Here is a 21,548-nt window from a genome sequence, read left to right as displayed (position 1 = left end):
GCACGACATGTGTTATACAGGTTGGTCCAAACCTTGCCGTCCAAATTTTGTTTAGATTCCTCACGCTGTGGGCTATTAGAATATGTATGTTAGCCGACTTTTCGTAGTTTTCGAATTATGATTTTTATTTTTATTACTTTTAACTTTTGTTGAGAAATTCCGGGGTGAAGCAATTATTTATTTAAAAAAAACTATATTGAACTTTTTTGAATATTTCTTTTTGTAACATAATCATTGACAAACGGCGCATTTGCTAAAAAAAATCAGCATCCTCACTTGGCTGAGTTGGGAAAAAAGACAAAGTTTTACGTTCAAGCATGTCAAGCTTAGATGTTGCCCTTACCTACCTAAATAAATAAAAAATACAAGCGATTTCAAGGACTTTTGGTTATTTTAGAAACTGCTAGACCCTACGTTTTTTTAAAAGGTCAAAAAAGTGATACCTAATACTTAATAGTCATAATTTGTCAGAGTCGCCGGTCAAAGGAACTGAAGTGGAAAGCTTCCAAATTAGTAATTTATTACAAAAATCCTCTTATTTATTATTTTATGGGATCACTTCCCCATCGCTATTTCATGTTATCAGTGCAAATACCACGAACAATTATTAGAAAGCATAAAAGCAACGCAAAGCTTCACCCCGGAATATCTTAACAAAGTTAAAAGTTAAACTCGAAAACTACGAAAAATCGGCTAACATACATGGGGTATATTCTGATAACCAAAGACGAGGATTCTAAAAAAATTTTTTGGACGTCAAGGTTTGGACCACCCTGTATACAGGGTGGCTAAAAAATAACTGCATTTCCGTTGCCAGGGACGTTTTGGGATTATACTGTGCAATTTTTACTATGAGACCAACCCCTAAGTCGCGAAAAACAAATTTGACTGTTTCCTACATTTTGGCTGGTCCATTTTCTATGGGAGGTCTTTTGCCCATTTTGGCGCCCCCCCTTGGACGGCGCCCGGGGCACGTGCCCCCCCCAGCCCCCCCCTAGTTACGCCACTGTATGATGGTTAAATGAAATGTTAACAGTTCGTATAAGAAAGGCTTTAATAATAATAATAATAAATAGTGAAAAATCAACAGTCAGTAGGGCTTTAAGGAAGCACCACCGTTCTTTTAAAAAAAAAACTACTGTTCATTAAAATATATTTGAAAACAGTAGCAAAAGGAAGAGAATATATAGGTAAACTAAATTTAATATATGTTTATTTTATTCATAGTTTTCAGACAATGTCAAATTGCTTCTTCATGGTAAACACTAGAGATGCCACAAATATTCGGCAACTATTTGGTATTTGGCCTATTCGGCCACTTTGCCGAATATTCGGTATTTGGCCGAATGTTGCCTAGTATTCGGCCGAATACCGAATATCTGTTGCACCTACTTAAAAAGAAAAATTGCACAATAACAATAACCAAAAACTTTGTAGGAATATTTAGAATGTATTCTTAGAAAGTTGTTAAATACGAAGACCCTTTTTTGAGCATTTGTTGATTAAAAAACATTTTATTATTATCATGAGTCCGTTTTGTTTGACTCTATTCATTAATGCTGTTCAACAGAAATATATCTTAGCTGACCTCACCTAATGTTGAGCTTTATTAGCAATCAGTTTTCATAATAATTGTGACTCAAAATGTTCGCATGTCACGCCGAATATTCGGTATTCGGCCGAGAGAGGGGCCGAATATTCGGTATTCGGCCAAAAACACTATTCGGGGCATCTCTAGTAAACACCACTAGGAACAATTACCGTTAAATACTAAGGGCATAGATTTTTTTTTTATCATTCAAAATTGTATGAATCACATATATAATTATGTTCTGCCAGAAATATTGAAAAGATATGTCGGGCAGATGATGCATCTCCATATTTATCAACAAGTAAGCATGTTAACCCTGAATGTTTATAAATATGAACATGATAACAAGGTTATAACATTGTAAATGGAAGCCACAATTAAGTTTTCTTACAGCATTATGTTTTTTTTTTTCTTATTGGTATTTTTCCAACAGTAGCGCAGGAAAAATACTGGCTGAAATGTAAAAATGTACAGTAAATCTCATCTCATCTGCAAAAATAACACCACATTGTAAAAATGTTCCTACCATTGGATGTAGCTTCCATCAAATGATTTACTAGCACTGTACAAGCAGGTTACTTACTTTGAAAACTTCAGAGAAGAATCCAGAGCCAATCTTCTCCAGGATGAAGTCATCAAACGGGTACAGGGCAGCCACCGCGGTCCGGAGGGCCGTGCACGACGAGCCCGTGACCCTCCGGTCGCCCACCTTCTCACTGCCATCACTCACACTCGACTCCTTAGCACAGAAATCATCATCACAACACTTGGTCCTCCCGTCGAGTCCCTCACGACGCCTTCGCCAGTTAGGCCCCCTCACGAAACGGCCCGCCTTCGCAGTCTCATCCAAGTTCGTGAAGCTCTCGGCTATCTTCAGAACCTTCGTGGGCCTCCGCCGCAGACTTTTACTCTTGCACTCGTCCGCTAAAAAATCTTGTTGCATTATAAATGTTGATCGTGCAAGCGCTTGCTATCCCGCCTCGAACATCGCGGATCAGGTGTCCTCGACGATACACGAAAGAACTCCCAAATGTAACATTTCAGCACATACAAACTGGTGGACTTGAAACTATGCGAAATAACATTATAATCACAAAAACTGAGTCGATTGTTGCGACTGTCACTTTCACATATTTCTACACATCCTCGTATTATTGGCACGGTTGTATGTTCTTTACGTTTAATTATTATGTATTAAGTTTATATTATTAACTTTAATGTAATGCGATAAATATTCTTTCAATTTAAGTCCAATTGGTAGACGACGCGCGGTGCAAAGTAAAGAAAGCAAGCAAGCGACGATACCTACTACAATCTACAACAACTACACATGACTGATATCAGTGTTGGCAGCGCTCATTAATAGTTTTCTTGATGTTGGTAATCTTGTCTTACTTAGAATGCGTTCACAATAATGTTTTAATGTTTAATATTTCCATGTATAATTATGTAGCTGGAAAGGCTGTCATGGATTGTTTATTAAGTATTTTCAACGTGTTTGAATTCAATACAAACGTATGTTTATTTAATTGACATGAAATTTATTGAATTTTGTAAACAATGCGAAACCCAATCGTAAACAGTAAAGTTATAAACAGATATAGGGTCAACCCTAGAGAGAACTGTCAAGTTGTCAACTGTCATTTCGTGTCCATTTGTTTTGTACGTCATACGTCACATTATTTTATTTGGGTAATAGTCGGCAAACGTGCCTATTTTTATTATTTTTAATGTAAGGAAAAGTTATAAGTAACATTAAAAATACGAATCGGTACCGCAGGTTAAGTGGCGGCATTAAAGTGCTTCGTTTGAAAAGAATTTGCAGGTATGTAATTAATTACGCATACGAATACAAAGGCCAGAAATGTTGTCATCCGACTTTTTTGTAGGAAAAACCAAAGATTTTTGTTTTTGTTGTGCTGAATTACCGGGATGACGAGTAACAGTTAATAAAATCGACGTAAAACAATATACGCATCCAACATTTTGTTACTTGTATAGTCTACAAATTACAATCAAATGATGCCAGCAACGAAATGACTCATATCGGCCATCAACAAAAACATTCCCGGAAAATCCAACTCGAATCATCGTCACGTAAATATTTTGATATATTTTTTTATTAATTCTTGGCTGCATAATAATTAATATATTAAAATATTTAATTACACAAGCCGCGATATAGAATCATTGTTTTTACCTTAATTTCCGACGTTTCAGCTGAGTTGCAGAATTTAAGGTAAAAACAATGAAACAATATCGCTGTAGACCCGTTTATGTAATTAATTATGTGTACAGCCGAGCCACGAGAGTTTAAAATGTTATACAATAAATTCAATTTTGTATTTATAGACCAAGACTAAACAGCAGATTGTGTGAGCAATAAAATCCCGGTGCTGTCAAAAATGATATTCTTCGAGGGGTTTCAGGGGAACAGACATCCAATGCATCCCATGCAAAGAAGGGAGCCACCCGTTCCTCAAGCTGACAACCCTGGCAATCAGTGTGTGGAGGTAAATATACATTAATGTAAAAAAATATTCATCGATTATATAAAAAGTTTAAAATTTAAGAGAAAATCGTGCCCGCAAAGTTGACCAATAAATTCCACATACAAAAACAGTTTTCCTACATAGAAAAAGCTTCCCCTAGTTTTGTAGCTAGCAGCAGCAAGTATCATGTATGTGTCATGTTTTATTCAATTTGTATCTATATCCTCCTAAGGCCCAAGGTCCTACCCATAGTACTTATTAACTTTCTTATTCAGACCCAGCTCCTACAACAATTGTGTAGTCATAGCGTACCACAGTCCTACCAGTAGGACTTAATAGAAAATCCATCATTTTGTTTTCAAATTTTGCGCATCGAAATTGGCGTGTACGAATTTCTAAAGGACTGTTTTGTTTTGTCTGTGAGCCCTTTAACAAGTTCGTAAAAAAAATCAAAGTGCTGTACAAGGTGCTGCATAAGTACAATAACATTAAAAATAGTTATTTGTACAACAAGAGATCAAAGTTTGATATTTCTTCGAGTGCTTATTTTGAGTCCCGTGCAAGCGAAAGATTCTATACTAGATTCACGAGCATAGCAAGTCAATCTAATTTAGAACCTTGAGCATAGTAAGGGACTCAAAAGCGCACGAGATGTAAATAACTTTGATCTCGTGTAGTTCACAAAACTTTTCACCTCAGCAGTGCGAACATATTAGAGAACCCGAAAAATGTATTCCTTCTTCATCATCTTACCTGTATTCACTCATGTTTTCTTAAGGTATACCAACAATTAAGTTTTCACCTCAGCAGCTCGAACAAGGGTACTTTGCTACTTAAAAACAATTTTGTCTCACTCAGTGAGCAAAATGCGATTTTGCTCACTGTTTTTAAGTAGCAAAGTACCCTTGTTCGAGCTGCTGAGGTGAAAAAGTCTTTTAAGTACTTGGGTCTGAATGAGTATAAAACAATAGTACTACTGGTAGGACTACGGGCCGTACTGACTACATACTCAGTTTTTCGTTGGGCCTTAGGAGGATATAAGTGATTTTTTAACCATCGTGTTATAGTGGCTATTATCTTCTAGGTGCCCAGAGGCCCATAAAAAGGTCTTCATTCTATTTTTTAATCTTTTTTTTGACATTAATTTGGCAAGTTTGATGTCTCTGTTATTAACAAAAACTATTGTATTACAAAAAGGTTGTCACTTACCTTTGCACCATCTCTTACCCTTTTTTTTTTAAATTCCAGGTGAACCATGACGACATAACCTCCTTACACAAACGCCAAACGACATCCGCAAAACACTTGACCATTTACGACATCTCCAACAAACTTCAAAGGTATGGCGAATATGACATAGGAGGCAGTTTCACTGACAACGAGCCTGACTTGTGGTTCTATTTCAATACATCTTACTGCCCGGGGAACAAGTGTCTTCTCAACCTATACGTATGTCTAAGAAAAGTTGGCAGCTTCAGCATCGGGATAAGCAAATCCCCTGAAGTTAACCACGGACCGGTCACAGGCAACTCGCCCGGACGATCCTACTTACCATATGAATTTAAATGGCAAGTGTTCAAGTCAAATCAGCCCGATGAGAAATACTTTGTGAAAACTTACTGCTTCACACCAAAGAACCTGGAAGGCAGGATACTATGTATTCCTATAGCGATTAAGACGGATCCCGCCAGCCCTTTTAACATGGATCTGATTAAACAAATTAAGCTTAATCATGACTTTGGTGAGCTTTTATCGAAACAGGAAAAAACTAACATTGTAATTGAGTCAGCTAGTCGAAAACAATATCAGGTGCATAAGATTATTCTAGCGGCTCACAGTTCGCTATTAAGAAACAAAGTTAAGAATGACACGGACTCACTATTCTTGGATATAAGCGACAATGATATGGAGTTGCTTCTTCAATTCTTATATACGGGTACTATTAAAGATATATTAAGACAAGACTGCATTAATCTGTTAGATATTGCAGGCAAATTTGAGTTAAATAACCTATTTTTCCTAGTACAATATGCTATAGCTGAACAAATTAATGTTGGAAACTGTATGGAAATCGCTCTCATATCGGAGAGATACAATTTAGAAAAACTGCAAACAACTGTTTTTCAGTTTATAAAAGAGAATCCTCAAGTTTATGAGACGGAAGGATGGAAAAACTTGAATGACATCAATCTAGCGAAGAAAATGTTTCAGTATGTGAATACAAATAAGAGCACTTAATGGAAACATTGATTTACAATGATATTAGGTAACAATCAGCCATAATAATATTCTTATAAGAAACACCAATAAAATTCTAACACATAACAAAATTTCAAATTATGGAAAAATTCGCCATTCCAGGAATGATTAGATCTTGCGACCTCTTGGCACACTGTGCCAATCACTGTTTACCAGGCGATTACGTATTTTTCAAATTCCTTCCTTTTTTTATACGCCTTAAATCAAATCTAAAAATGTGTAGCATCGTTTGCAGACGTACCTCCTTGATAAAAAATAATTGTAATATTGCATATAGGGTAATTCGCCAGTAACTGGTCACCCTAAACTAAAAATGAATTCTATTCACCTATAAACAGAATTCATTTTAGTATAAGGTTTCAATAACTGGCCAGTAGGGTTTGCACGACGGATCCGAAATGTATGGGAATATCCGCGGATCCGGATCCAGATCCGGATAATTTCAAACATTTCGGATCCGGATTGCAAACCCTACTGGCCAGCCTTCAATAACTAGCCACCTGATGTGCAAGTCTGGTACTAGTTTTTGTTGGGTAGTGTTAAAATGTTTGAGCCGCGCACGCACCCGTCATACAAGCGGTTTGCCGTCCCTTATAAAGATCTGTATATTACAATGCGCACGTCCACGTCTACCTACGCACACGCAGCCGGTGTGCACAGGCCCGTACATTTAATGTGATATACTGTTTCTATTACTTTCAAAAGTTTATTTTGTGTATATAACTTAGTTTTAAGTAATGCAATTTCACAAAAAAAAGTGTGATATTTATAAGTCTTCGCTGTATGATACGTACGGTTTTAAACCTTTCTATAAAGTATAATTTGAACGTGCCGAAATAAATAAATGATGTAACTTTGTTAATTATCATAAAACTTGGTTTTAATGGTTCCAACCTACTTACACTAAAGCACACAACTGACTTAGTAGGTACTTCCCTACTTCGTACCAAGGTAGGTAATGTCAAACGGGGTAACTTGGGCTGGGATTAGGAAAATCCTGCCTAATTTGCACATCCACATAGTGCCGCTTGCGAAGTCGTGACTGTGTGTGAGCGACGTACTTAGGTATACAAATTCGAGAGTTCTTGCCCTATATTTTTTTATGACATAGGCGGCAAACGAGCAGACGGATCACCTGATGGTAAGCGATTACCGCCGCCAGAGGGGTTGCAAGTGCGTTGCCGGCCTTTAAGATGGGAGTACGCTCTTTTCTTGAAGGTTTGAAGGTCGTATCGGTCCGGTAATACCTACCGCAGGCGACAGTTCATTCCACAGTTCCATGACGTCCTATGACAGGACAGCCTTCCCAACATTTCATATGCTTGTCTTCACCACATTGACCTTAGTTCCATTGGTTTATAGTTGATGGTATACCTCAGGTTAAAAAAAACAAAATTAATTTCGCTGTTTATTATTTAATAATCCATGCTGACTATTATACTTAATTAATTCAAATACCTATATCACACAATGGGAACACTGATCTGGTAGGGAATATTCTAAAAACATTCTTTACTAAAAAAACATTTTGAGAAAATTCCTGTTTTTCCCCGCTTCCGAAAAATAGTATCTCTGTCACTTTAAGATAACAACTAGCTTCCTTAGTCACAACTGTCTACAGCACTTGTTCAGTTTAGGAATCATGCCGACTTTTAATTTGCTTCAATTTTTAATCACAGTTTTGAGCCCAAGGGCAAAGCACGTAGACGTTCACGTGCGCATGGGCTAAAATGACAGTTGTGCACGACGTCACGTCAGCGGTGTGCCGTCTCTTATAAGGATCAGTATATTACAATTACAACGCGCACGTGCGTGTCTACGCACACGCATCCGGTGTGCATAGGCCTTTATCCAGACTAACAGTTCCAAAATTATACTCGAATGTCAGTCTACTCATTGAATATATTAAGACATATTTTTGAAGTGCCACAGAGGTCGCTGTCTAGAGGAGGTTAATTTTAAAAATTGACACGAAACATGATTTTATTAAGATTTTTTTCAGGTTACTAGCTCTTGTAAAGACCTTTTTTCCGTGATTTCCGTGATGGCATACGTAATGATCTAAAGTTTAGATGGAGTAAGGTCATAACTTTATTTAATTATGTCGACAACCTGTCATACCATTTAATGGAACTTTTCAAATCGCTCTATGTAATTGGATATTGAACCCTATTAGTATATATTTTAGTGGTAAGTACGTAGTAAATCGTCAAATACCTACTGGCAACCTTATACTAAAAATGAATTCTATTCACCATTACAAACGTAATTCAGTTTAGTATAAGGTGGCTAGTTATTGAAGGGTGGCCAGTTAATTGACACCTTACACTAAAATGAAATTTGTGTATAGGAGAACAGAATTCATTTTTAGTATAACGTGGCCAGTTATTGACGATTTACCCTATATGGGATAGCAATAAAAAACAAAAAAAATCGGCAAAACTCCTACAACTGAACAAGCACAACTATTAAAAATTTAACGCCTCAATAGCTTTAAATACAAATATAATTATTGCTGTCGCTTTCTATATTAACTTAACTACATATACATTGATCTTAAATGAGTATTCGTTCATTCGCTTATCTAAACTATTCTATAGTTAAAATTAGTATTGCTTGATAAAGGAAGAAATTCCTTCGAAGTTGTAACAAATGGTGACGCAAAGAATGTTGGTGATGGTAATTCTTATATGGCTATGATAGTCGCGCTTTGATCGTTTTACTTTGTAGTTGTTAGTGCTGTTACGTTCTAATATGAAAATGTGAGAGCGACAAGTTGACATGATGGACGATAAAAGAGCAACCATCATATTGCGCTATTACATTTTACATGGTTGCCGGCACGGAACAAAGAACTAAGTTTTCAATTTCTGTGGTTGCCGGGCACATTTTGTAGGAAACTCGGTCGTGCCTATACTGCCTACCTACAAAAGATGCCTGGCGGGTTGTACCGTGTACCTAAATGTAATAAGCGCTGATACTGAAACGGCTGAAATATGTTACCGTTAATTTTAAATAATGCACGAGCAATCGCTAGGACTGTTGTGGTTTAAATAGAATAGTGGCTAATATAAAGGAGTTTTTTTTACTCGTAAATTACTTCGCCGCGAGCCATATTTGCAGACCATATTCGCGAGCAGTTGCATTGTTCTCCAATTTTTGTTAATATTTCGTAATTTACGTAGCTATTTTTCTAGTTTTTCAATATAATATCACCCATTCACCAACTTTTTTGTGCCACCGAAACACACGAAGAGCTACTAACTTTAGATACCACCATATATTTTAATAACATTAATAAGAAAGTGGGTAAGAAGTAAGAAGATACTTTATGGTTATATGACTTTCATTTACGGGAAAATGTTGCCAGTGTTTAAAAACTGATATAAAATACTTATTTTACAGGATTTGTGGTTTACTTCTTATTATTGGTGTCCTCCATTATTGGGTGTTTACTATAGGTAACTTATGTACCAAAAGTCACAATTAAACATAAAAAGTGGTATCCAATGATATTAACTCTTGACTAAAGTTGATAGGTACCAAGCGACCATCAAATGGGCTTGTAACAAAGAATTGTAAAAAGAGTAGATATTGTACAAGATTAAAAAATAACATTAGTCAATTTCTACATCTCTGGTACGGTACGAGTATCTTAAATTAAAATTTACAAAACTAAGTGAGCTTAGGGCACGGTTACACTAGGCCTCGTTTGCGGCTAACTGTGAATCCGCGTTTAGTGCCAAATACACTATGTCGTTCACGCAAAGGTGCGTCCAGTCCTGGCCCCGTAGACAACATGCCAATAGCTAATGCTACGTAGCGAACGAAACGCAACTGTCACTGTCACACTAATATGGAAGAGTGATAGAGAGACAAAGCGATTCGATGGCGAAGCGATAGCGATTGTCACCTTGGCTAGGCCGCCTGGTCGCACTTTTATGTGATCGCCACATTCAAACCAGAGGTTGCCAACCAACCGATATTTTTTACATGCGTCGACATAACTAATGTAGACTAACCACGCTAACTGTGCACAAACTTGGCAGTAAGAATGCATACATATCCCTATAAGCTCCATACTTGACGTAGCACATGGCATGAAAAGTTAGCGTGGTCCGACTCTAACCGCTGCATTAGAATAATGTTCACACTTACCTATGCCGTATACCTACTGTGAGTGTAATGTAAGCGCGCCCTTATGATATTAAAAAAAACTAACAAAAACAATTGAAAAACCTTAAAATTATTGCTAAATCATTATTTACCTAGGCGATAACATGTGTAACAATTTTTGTACATATTTTAAGCTTCCAAGTGAAAATTTTAATAATATGGCTACTACGAAAGCACTAACTCTTTAGTTAATTTTTAGATAATTATTTTTGTTTAAAACTTCTGTAATTTCTTCATTCGCTGTCTTTGTCACTCGAGCCCATTTCTAATACTGTCTTTCGCGGCCGAGTGTGACGGCACTAGAATTAGTATACGAGTGACAGAGACACATAAAATTCGTACGATTTTTTCTTTCCTCGGCGACGGACCTTTAAATACAGGGTGAATTTTTAGCGCACCATTTTTTCAGGTTTTTTATTTTGTTTAGACTTAAAAATGCGGGATTTACGTTCAATAAATGGTTTGAGTTTGAGCTTCCGTAGTAGCGCTTATAGAAAACTCATTGTGATAGAGTTAGATGCTATGATATTCTCATGTAATAGAAAATTGCTAAACTGGACACTAATTCAACAAATGTATAGAAAATAACTAAGAAATATACAGTCTCCGACGCAGAGTATTAAAGCTAACTGTTCTTATGATATTTTGCAATGAGTATTGTGTCTATCTACAAAGGAAGGTTTACAGTGCGTACAGTGCAGTACAGTGCGGTACAGTTAACACATTCAGTGCCGAAAACCCGACTATCGGGTATACGGGTATTTTGTGATTTCCTTCCCAGGCGGGATCATGGTACTACAGCTTTATATTCACAACGACGAAATTTTTGTGGCCTGGTGCGGATGTACTGTTTGGCTGGGTGGCAATGAATGTGTTAAAGTTGGTTGTGCTTTATTACCTAAAGTTTTTGTAACTGAGCATTTCTTAAAATTAATAAGTTAAAAAAAATATCAGTGACAAATGGCATTTACTTATGATTACTTAATTTTGTTGAAGGTCAAAAGAACATACTTTGATATATACAGAATGTATTTTTTAAATACCGAACGACAGAAAAGCCCTGCCTAACTTTTTTATTAATGACGTTTTCATATTTTGGAAAATACCTCCAGTGAGACACATAATTGCTTTTTTGCAAGTCCTTTTTATTTCAATTCAAGCTCATTAGACCCCAACCTGGGTTAAGCTACGTACGAGCAAATTATCTGGATACCCTACCTAACTGGCCCATTTAAAAAACACATCCTGTATCACTATGATATTTTTTGTAACGCCCGCCAATTACATACATTACATAAACACAAATGTCAATAATTCCGCAGTGAAATATTAATATAGAAAAGCTTCTAATATATTTATAATTGTTGCAACAAGAAATATATCACAACCATTCACATCATTTTGTAGACCTAATAAGCAAATCATCTGTTTTGTATTCAACGTTTTTCTACAATTCAAATGTTTGACTTTATTTATTCATTTAGAAAACAAGCCTTTTACAAATAAGTCTTTCAAAAATGAACTAAAAATAGGCCTAAAGTTTCCTATTTAGTACAGTCGCCATCAGATCATATATCGGAGCGGCCAAGGTGTTCACAATATCTGAACGCGCAGTCTAACGACTTGACAATAGAGGCGTGTTCAGATATTTTTGTAGTTCAGATCAATAATATTATATAACCATAGATAGGTTATACTCATACCATGGTCTAATAAAACATGGTCTTCTCTTCCCAGAGTGTCACTTGCCTACGTCACAATAACATTGCCACTTTATTTCAACATAACATGTTACATGGGTACATTATATCTATGGTTAATAAGTTAAAATATTTCTTTATAATTTAATAATTTTCATTTATATGTATTTTATCTTAAATTTTACAATAACACGTCATTTTTAATTATTCGTTAGCAATATCTTCCGATTCACGAAAGAAATTTCAGACGTTCGGGTAATTCTGTTTACACTACTGGCAACACAGGATAGCGCTGTCACATTTGACAATCCGCCATTTTGTCCCTGACCGTCATCCTTGTCGAACGCGTATTAATTGTTATTTCCTTCTCGCTCAGTGTCAGCAGTCGCAGTGTTTTCCAAACTTTTCACGTCGTAAGCTTGGTAATTAATGTTTTGTTACAAAAATGGTTGGCTGCTCTATTCGGAACTGTAAGAGTAGGGGTGAAAAGTGCAGTATAGATTTGTTTTATTTTACTATGTTTCTACATGAATAACTTAAAATTAATGCCGTTAAAATAATTTTCACCGTTGGTTAAAATTCTCCCACATTTTAAAGTTTGAGAACCTGTAAACAGCATGATGACGTAGGCAAGTGACAGTTAGGTCATTCGCGAATCTCGGAAGAGAGTACCAGGCGGAGTATATTATTATACCATGACTCATACTTGAGGAGCACAAAAAATACTTCCATATTTATTTCTGTGCCTACGAAAAAATCTGTTCTCTTTGATTAATTTTCTCATTCTTCCATCTTTGTCACACTCGTTGTTAAACATGAGGTCGTCTCTTTCTCTTTCGGTGTGCGGGGGCTTGTTAGCACGTGCACATTTCGCGCTTGTTCAGCCGCGACTAAAGGCAACTTGTCCAATTTGTCACAAGGTAAGCGCTTCAATTTTGGAACGCCTATAACCTATCTTGAGTTATAAATCATTGGTTCAGATGGCGACTGTACCAAAGGTCGGTTAAAACGTGAAAAATAAAAACACCTCTAATATTCACAATTAAAATAAAAGCCGCAATATTAGTGGTTAAGTTATGAAGGCAACTTATAACACGCAAGTATAAAAAAACTTTAATTTTAATATTATTAGTTCAAACTAAAAATCCTGTTCTACGTTTTGTTTTAGTAATGTACAGAAAATTACAATTCGCTAAAAGAAAAACGTTGAATTTAACAAGTCTGCATAACGCCTAAAACTAATCAGAGTAACACAATTAGCATACTTAATCATCCCTTCCACTTGTAACTGAACAAGAGGGTACGAAAAAATACTTTGGTGGTAAAAAGGATGAAATACTAAGACCTGTGGCTAATTAATTGTGCGTTTCTAAGTTATAAAGGCTACAAAATGTATATTTACAAGAAAACCGATTTTAATACCAGAATTAAAATATATAGGATACAGACGATTTCATCTATTTCCACCACTAAAAAAAGCAACGAAATTCTAAATCATGTCATGCATGTTCCGTATCCGTAGCAATATTATTAATTAGCTGTCTTTTTTTGTAAAGAAAACATTTGATCTATACTTGACGTACTTGAGGTATACTCTGGCATAGTGATGGGTAGGACATCAATTTAAAATGAGTTTGTATGAGTACCTCATTTTCTAAAATGAGGTGTTACAATGTCTTACTTCAAATGAGGTGAGGTACTAGCATATTTTCAGCGTCAACTATTCCATTAATTCCAACAGCGACAATTTTTTTAAGATGTATGAAAGCTTGCGGCGCTTACGCTTGTTGTCTTTCGTGTTTAATTGTTAATGTGTTTTCGGTGGTGACGCGAAGCGATATTGAAGTACGTCGCGTGTCGGTCTCACTCCCTCTTTGGATATTTCTAATTCATTGTTGCATTTTGAACGGATTTTTGAGGGGTTCATGTCACAGAGAGGCGGTGAGTGGTACAAACTCAACGCATTTCTCGGTGGACCTTTTGTCGTTGCAATAAGGTTTGTAGTTCGGCAGTTGACAGTGTGGATCATTACTCGTTTCTTCATTTGAGACATTTGAGTTTTGAGTGTCGGCGAGCAGGCGAGCACCTAGCGCCTCGCGCGATCCAGGGACTCTGTTAAGAGTTGTGAGGAGTGTATGACTTTTGAGGGTCGCGAGACTAGCGAGTGAATTTGAACGGATAAGAGTTTTTTTGAAATTTGAAGTGAGTGAATGATTTGTGTGGCAAGAAGTGTTTGTGATGCGCGCGAGTAAATGAGTAAAATGAATAGAGGAGTGAAGTAAGACATTTTTGCGGTACGAAGTACTGCGACAAATTAACAAAATGAGTGGTACAAATGAGGTGCCTCACGAGTGAGCGACTCAACACTACTCTGGCAAACTAATTAATCGGTAGAAAAAGCGAGAAACTATTTTTCATCAATCAGATACGTCTGTGAGCGATGTTATAAAATGTTCGTTTTATTTAAAAATTTAAAGGCGCGGAATTTTATTTTTTCGTATGACAAATTGAATCTTTGCGCCTACATTTTACCGCCTTATTCAATTTACAAAATTAGTTTGCCAGACTAAAGTTTCTATTTTAAAATAGTGTTTGCAAGAAACTGAATTTGGTATCTACATGAAAAATATTTGAAAGCTTTAATATCATAGAGTGATTTTGTAAGGGGTAATGGTAATACATAGTTTATCTATGGAAATAAATGTAGGCTAGGTATTCTAGGATTATTAATATAGCTCATTCTATTATATTTTTCTGCTAAATTGAATCTCATAACTAGGATTGCATAAAAAGTTAGGCGATTTGAGACTATCTATGATATATTATGTGTACTTATTATATGTGATTGATATTTTGTTACCTATTTATATAAAGATCTGTTTACTAGATATCTGAAGACCTCGCCTAAAAAAGAATTCGATCATTTTTAGCAGAACTAACAACTTTTACCTGTATAGGTACTTAAAAATATCTATTTCCTATGCTTAATGTCAATGTTTTATGTTTTCAACTTCTGTATGAATCCCTAATGATACACCAACTTCATCTTTTTAAAGATTCATCGCGAGGTAAACTTCAAATTTCTAGTAAACAACGTCAATCATAACATGTGTATTTATAAATACAAAATCCGAGAGGTACAAAAAAATTACATCAAAACTCGCAGGCACAAAAAACTAAATTGACAGCATACAGTACGTGAAAGGGCTTAATTACTATTTCTATTCTTTCACTAAGTAATTTGACCAAAGAAGAATAAACTTTAATCCGAGATTCAAAACGATCTTAAAAGAATGTACACAAAAAAAAGTGACAGTCATTCGGCCAATTGAGGTACGATCACAATATGAATCTAGTATTTTAACTAGATCAGGCATAAGGGGTGGGGGGAAATGGCCGAACGGGATAGTCTTATGCATCTTTCAGTAGGAGTAGCAGCGAAAGCACTATTATTGTTTGTCCTTGTCACAGTATCACATTTTTTTTATTCCCCACCATAAATTAGTATGGATTATGGTGGGCAACAAATAAATTCGACCAATTATAGTGTCGCATTGCGTATGTTTTGTCTCTCACAGAGGCACGCGTATACCACTTCTATAGGATCCTACCTTCTATGGATCACAAACATATTGGATCTATGGCATTACATCATTGGCTGAACGATAGAGCCACGTATTTTTTTTGTGTTTTCATTTTTTAATATTCATACATGTTATACATGTTGGACCAAGATAACTCTGCACAGACTTTGTAGTCACAGAGTATGAAAGTACCTGAGGAATGTACCATCATAAACGTCAAATTCTTATGAAATGTCATGTTGGCACAACGGTGACACTTCACGTCAATGTTGGCACAGAGTTAAGGTTTCTACAGACGTTGCAACAAATGGCATGCGATTTTAGATAATTGCCAGAAGCAACGAATTCAATCGATCGACCAAATGCCGCAACGTACTCTTATTTCAAATCGCATGCGATTGGCGGTTACGTTTGGAGAGGCCATTAGAGAGCTCTCTAAAGTCATTGCTGGTCGAAAGTCATTGACCAGCTGGTCGTGATTGTAATAATTTAAACTCTGACTAAGTTTATTCTACTTTGGTCATATCTAAGCCTTACATATAATTACGCTATGTAACAGGTGGAGACGTGACTGAATCATCTCGGTATGATGTAGTGGAGAATGACAGCTGTCAGGACGATGATGGTGGGTGAAGGTAGCCTCTGGAGGGGCTGAGCGTTGGTTTGATCTTGACATTCACCTGTGGAGGCGGGATTAATTATATTACAATATCAATCTACTATTTAAGTAACATTTAGGTAACATTTGTAAAAAACGATTAAAAAACATGAATTTCATAAGCCTACCTACCTACTACTACATTAGTAGGTATCTATCATTAAATACAGGGTCAATTTTCAGAATTCTATACTTATGAAATTGTAGATTATCAAACTATGATCTGACTACCGACTATCGGTAGGTACGTAGGTACTACATTAGTAGGAATCTATCATTAAATACAGGGTAAATTTTCAAAATTCTATACTTATGAAATTGTAGATTATCAAACTATGATCTGACTACCGACTATCGGTAGGTAGAAAATAATGCTTTTGATAGCTGTAATTTACCAACCGTCGTTCATCCTTATTATCTAGCTAATAAAGTTTAGTTTACAGTATCGGCACCTGGCACTAAAAGAATCCACTCACTTACACAATTAGTGCTTGGTGCCGTGCTGTCCTGACTGAGGCGATGTAACTCGTCTCCGGCTTAATTTAAGTTAAAAACATTGCTCAGCAGCATCGGGCCAACACAATTCTTCACGCTTAGTTATGACTGATGATTGTTCCAGCTAAAACTATGTAAATGAACCTTACTTACTAGTATTCCTCTCGATTTTCTAGTGTTAGGGCTCATTTAGACGGCGCGCGAACTCGTAGGTACATTACGATTTTAGTTACATTACGGACCATTGAGGTTACATCCATTCAGCCGACCGATCAAACGACGCAATGTAATCAAACTCGCATGCGAGTTCTCGCACCGTCTAAATGAGACCTGACACGGGAGTTCCAATTTTAAATGAAGATCTATAATATAAACCTACCAGTATTTCTCGCGTTGAACACCAACTGGTCGCTCCCGCTGGGCACGCGCTCGCAGTTGGTCGCGCTGCGGGTGAGCGTGAGCGCGTGTCGGTGGTCGCGCGACACGAAGCAGTAGCGGCGCGCGGCGCGGCTGTCGCGCGTGAGCGGCGTCGTCACCACGAACGACGCGCCGTTCTCGTACCAGCCGCCGTGGCATGTGTACGCTGGTATTAACAAGAAAATAATAGGTACAGGGCTATAACCGCAAAAATCGAAGTTCAAAAATTGCGGGATATTTTCTTTGTCATTCTAAATAGGTACGCCTTAATTGGAGTAAAATAGAAAGAATCCCGGAATTTGCGAATTTCGGTTTTCGCGGTAGCCCCTCAGTTATCCTACTTTAGGACCTTTAGGTGTACCTACACTTAACTATAGATCAACTATGACTTTCGACCAACCGTACTGGTCGAAAGTCATAGTTGATCTTAGATTTGGAGCTTGTGCCTTTATTTAAATATAAGCCCTAAGTAAAAATTAAACGGATATCTGTTTTAAGGAGATTTAACCCCAGATTGTGCTTGATTTTGTAGTAGCCTCTAGCCGCCCACAAATTAAAACTTATCAAGACGAATGCAATTTTGATTTGTAAAAATAAATATTTAAAAATACATTGGAATGGGACACATTTTTATAGGCCTCTGGGCAACTAGGGGGAGTAGGGGGTGATCTGAGTATCATGTAATAATACACAAAAATATTAACAATGGCCTCAAAAGTTGAGATTCTTCATTGACAATTTAAATTGAATGAGAGACGAAAATTTACTGATAGAACAATTTACTTTTTAATCTTTTTTAATTCTTGTCCAAACCCTGCGGGTTAGTAAAATAAAACTTCTACTTTTTTTAACCGCCATAGAATACGTCTGAATACGTCATCGAGCGTGCTCGTGTCGCCGGGGGGTACGAAGTTACACGAAGTTTTGTCTTATTTATCAGACAGCGGCGAAATGAGCCCGATTTTGTATGTTTTATATATCAGTCTACGGCGGTTAAAAGGTCCATATGTTAACGTGTACAAACTCACCTGTCACAACCTCCTTATTCTCACAGCTCGAATAAAACTCCATATTCTTCGCAGAGTTACACCCCACTTCCAACCTATCAAAGCCGCTGACCACACACCCGACGTCATTCACTTCCCGCCGGCTCCGTAGCATCGGCGCGCTCGACATATTGCTTATACTAAAATTGAACAGCCTACTACCATTTCTAATATTGGTTTCTATAGATCTAACGCTTCGTTCGTGACGGTTCTGTATCTCGTATTTTCCGGAATAAGGACATTCTTTTGATTCGGGGTTGCTCGCTGAAAAGAAAAAAAGTTTAATTAGACCGGTAGAAAATTTCAATATCGCGCCTTTTTTTACTGACAAGATTTGCTTGACCAGCTACTTATACCTACGACTATGAGTTCAGCATAACGGATGACATCCTATAACGGTCCGGGTCAGGGCCGAGGTGTCCGACACTGTCCGATTTCTAAAGAAAGCACCACGTGATCGCCGATCACCCGTCTTAGAAAACGAGGTGTTTGACGCCTCGAACTGGACCCGGACCATTATAGCGTGGGTCATCCTTATGCCCTTAATCCGCCTCTTTAAACATACTACAACATAATTTTAGGGCGAATTAATGGCACATGTGAGACCCCGAGCACTTATGAGATGGTCGAACACTATGAAGAAGTCGGCTGGCAGCATGCACCATGTAGTCCACATGGCTTATGGAGAGGTTAAAGAAGCTATGCTATCTGACTGATTATTTTGCCTATATTTCTGTTGTATACTTGCTTTATATTTTTCTACTTCTTTCCAATGTTTAGTGTATTTTCCCCATTCCTTTTTGTGTAATATATGTATGTATGTTTATCCTTTAAATTTTGTATGTATTTACTTATATCCTTTATCTTTCTGGTACCTTGTTGTACACTTTGCTGCATTTGTCACCCTCTTTTCATTCTCTCTTCTCATCTACTCAAAGGTTAACTGGAATAGATCCCTCAAAGGTATAAGTTCGCCTTTGTACTTGCATTTTATTTGTTATTTTAAAAAAATACGTCATTTTGTACAATAAAGAGTTTACTACTACTACTTATGACCACAAGTCAGGTTATGTGGTCGCGATCCTCAGCAAGAGAGAACGAGGAAGATCTTACCGACTAGCGTGACGTAGGGCTCGGAGACGGCGTTGAAGTGATGATTGGAACAGGCGTCGTCAGCGCGCGCGGTTGGCGCGCCGCGCTGCAGCTCTGCGATGTATGTGTCCCGCCTGTACAGGACCACGCACACGTAGCGGGACACGCTGGAATATATAACGATGTATGTTAGTTCATCGTTACATAAAACGTCTCTACGCAGTACGCTTTGCACAGCGTCACATTGTAGCATGTACCATATGGCGTTAACCGAAGACTAACACATAACACTTCATTACATAGAATAAAACAAAGTCGCTTCTCGCTGTCTGTCTGTCTCTATTGCCTGGATCGCACGTACCGAGTAGAGTGGCGAGACAGTATAACGAAGTATGAAATTGTTACTCGGCCGAGTAAAAATTCTATACTTCGTTTTACTGTCTGGCCACTCTACTCGGTACGTGCGATTCTGGCATATGTATGCTTAGATCTTTAAAACTACGCAACGGATTTTGATGCAGTTTTGAAGTGAAAACTTCTTTAGCGGCGCTGGGCACTTTTTGAGGTGGGGAAAAAATGATAAACTCGAGACAGCGTAAGGCGCTCACGTGACCGTAAGGGGCGTAAGTCGATCACGTGACCGTAAGTCCCGTAAGGTGGCCACTCATAATATAAATGGCATTTAAATCAATAAAGAAAAACTCAATGTTATTTGACATTTATATGTTGCGGACTCCTTTTCAAGACTCTTTACCTATGTTCTAATTTGACGTTGTCATGGCAGTATGTAAATAAACATGTCAATGAAAAAGTGTGATCTTATTTGAGAATGATAATAATATAGGTATTATAATAAATAAATAGAATACCTCCGCTAAACGTATGTATCGTGTTACCGGCGTCGGTAACATAGTGAGGTGAGTTTTCACTTCTATCGGCACTCCCGGAGTGCAACCGTTGTTGCTTGTTTTAATAGATACAGTGATTCAAGAGGAAGGTTTATGTATAATTTGTTAACCCGTGCGAAGCCGGGGCGGGTCGCTAGTAAGAAATAACAAGTGCGAGTCGAACTCGCGCACGGAGGGTTCCGCACCATCAACAAAAAATAGAGCAAAACAAGCAAAAAAACGGTCACCCATCCAAGTACTGACCCCGCCCGACGTTGCTTAACTTCGGTCAAAAATCACGTTTGTTGTATGGGAGCCCCACTTAAATCTTTATTTTATTCTGTTTTTAGTATTTGTTGTTATAGCGGCAACAGAAATACATCATCTGTGAAAATTTCAACTGTCTAGCTATCACGGTTCGTGAGATACAGCCTGGTGACAGACGGACGGACGGACGGACAGCGGAGTCTTAGTAATAGGGTCCCGTTTGACCCTTTGGGTACGGAACCCTAAAAAGGACACTGTTGTCTGAGAATTTATGACATTTCAATGCTATTTATATTTAGGATATCGGGTTCATGTTTGAAGTTATTAATGTTATTATTGTAAACCTCGTCACCAACAACACGAATGCAATAAAATACTTAAATACTAGAAAAGTGTGTTGAAGCAGTTCTATAAATGGACCTTGAACTTTTAATGGCAAATAAAATATAAATTGTTTTATCGCGGATGTCACGGACTTTCTTCCGTTAGAATTACAAATGAGTACCTGCCCTTGACGGCACAGTTCTTGTCCTTGACATTTACTGAACATCAGCTACGTACCTGGCGGTCTAGCATATGTTGCGTTCTCGCGCGCGAGTCCATACTTGTAGTCGCGCTTGATGTATGGAGTCGCGCGCGAGAACGCAACTCATGCTAGACCGTCTGGTGTAGGTAATAGGTATTTAATTGATATACAAAGAGAACATGAAATCTTACGACAATTGGTCGCAATTGGGCTTTTTACACGACTGCCCAAAAAAAAGAGTGTATTGTTTTCAGCGTTCATGTTTGTATGTATATATGTATGTGAGTTTCTTTATTCCACGATAACTTCAGAATGCCTTAACCGATTTAGATGTATGATACATCATTAGAATCCTTAC

General features: G+C 37.3%; 3 protein-coding genes across 4 annotated transcripts in view; 1 reads left to right on the top strand and 2 right to left on the bottom strand.

Annotated features, from left to right (window-relative positions):
* LOC134649986 (uncharacterized) overlaps nt 1-2,986 on the bottom strand; it is a 137,736-nt gene extending 134,750 nt beyond the window's left edge. The window contains exon 1 of the mRNA XM_063504802.1: nt 2,175-2,986. Within this exon, the coding sequence (XP_063360872.1) occupies nt 2,175-2,534 (360 nt within the window). The 5' untranslated portion in view covers nt 2,535-2,986. The remainder of the gene's footprint in view (nt 1-2,174) is intronic.
* Nucleotides 2,987-3,279: 293 nt separating this feature from the next.
* Nucleotides 3,280-6,321, top strand: LOC134650403 (uncharacterized). The gene is made up of 3 exons (XM_063505359.1): nt 3,280-3,416; nt 3,944-4,104; nt 5,332-6,321. Exons 2-3 carry the CDS (start codon nt 3,997-3,999, stop codon nt 6,319-6,321), a joined length of 1,098 nt encoding a protein of 365 aa, XP_063361429.1. The 5' UTR covers nt 3,280-3,416; nt 3,944-3,996.
* Nucleotides 6,322-16,291: 9,970 nt separating this feature from the next.
* Nucleotides 16,292-21,548, bottom strand: part of LOC134649959 (uncharacterized) — a 102,613-nt gene continuing 97,356 nt past the window's right edge. For both annotated transcript variants that reach the window (XM_063504763.1, XM_063504764.1), the window contains exons 9-12: nt 19,532-19,677; nt 18,401-18,682; nt 17,335-17,538; nt 16,292-16,482 (exon numbers count right to left, since the gene is read on the bottom strand). In XM_063504763.1, the coding sequence (XP_063360833.1) occupies nt 16,379-16,482; nt 17,335-17,538; nt 18,401-18,682; nt 19,532-19,677 (736 nt within the window). In that variant the 3' untranslated portion in view covers nt 16,292-16,378. The remainder of the gene's footprint in view (nt 16,483-17,334; nt 17,539-18,400; nt 18,683-19,531; nt 19,678-21,548) is intronic.

This window comes from Cydia amplana, chromosome 8 (assembly GCF_948474715.1).
Source record: "Cydia amplana chromosome 8, ilCydAmpl1.1, whole genome shotgun sequence".
In the NCBI taxonomy this organism is placed as follows: Eukaryota; Metazoa; Arthropoda; class Insecta; order Lepidoptera; family Tortricidae; genus Cydia; species Cydia amplana.
The sequence above is the reverse complement of the archived record's forward strand: the minus strand, read 5'-3'. Positions and strand labels throughout refer to the sequence as shown.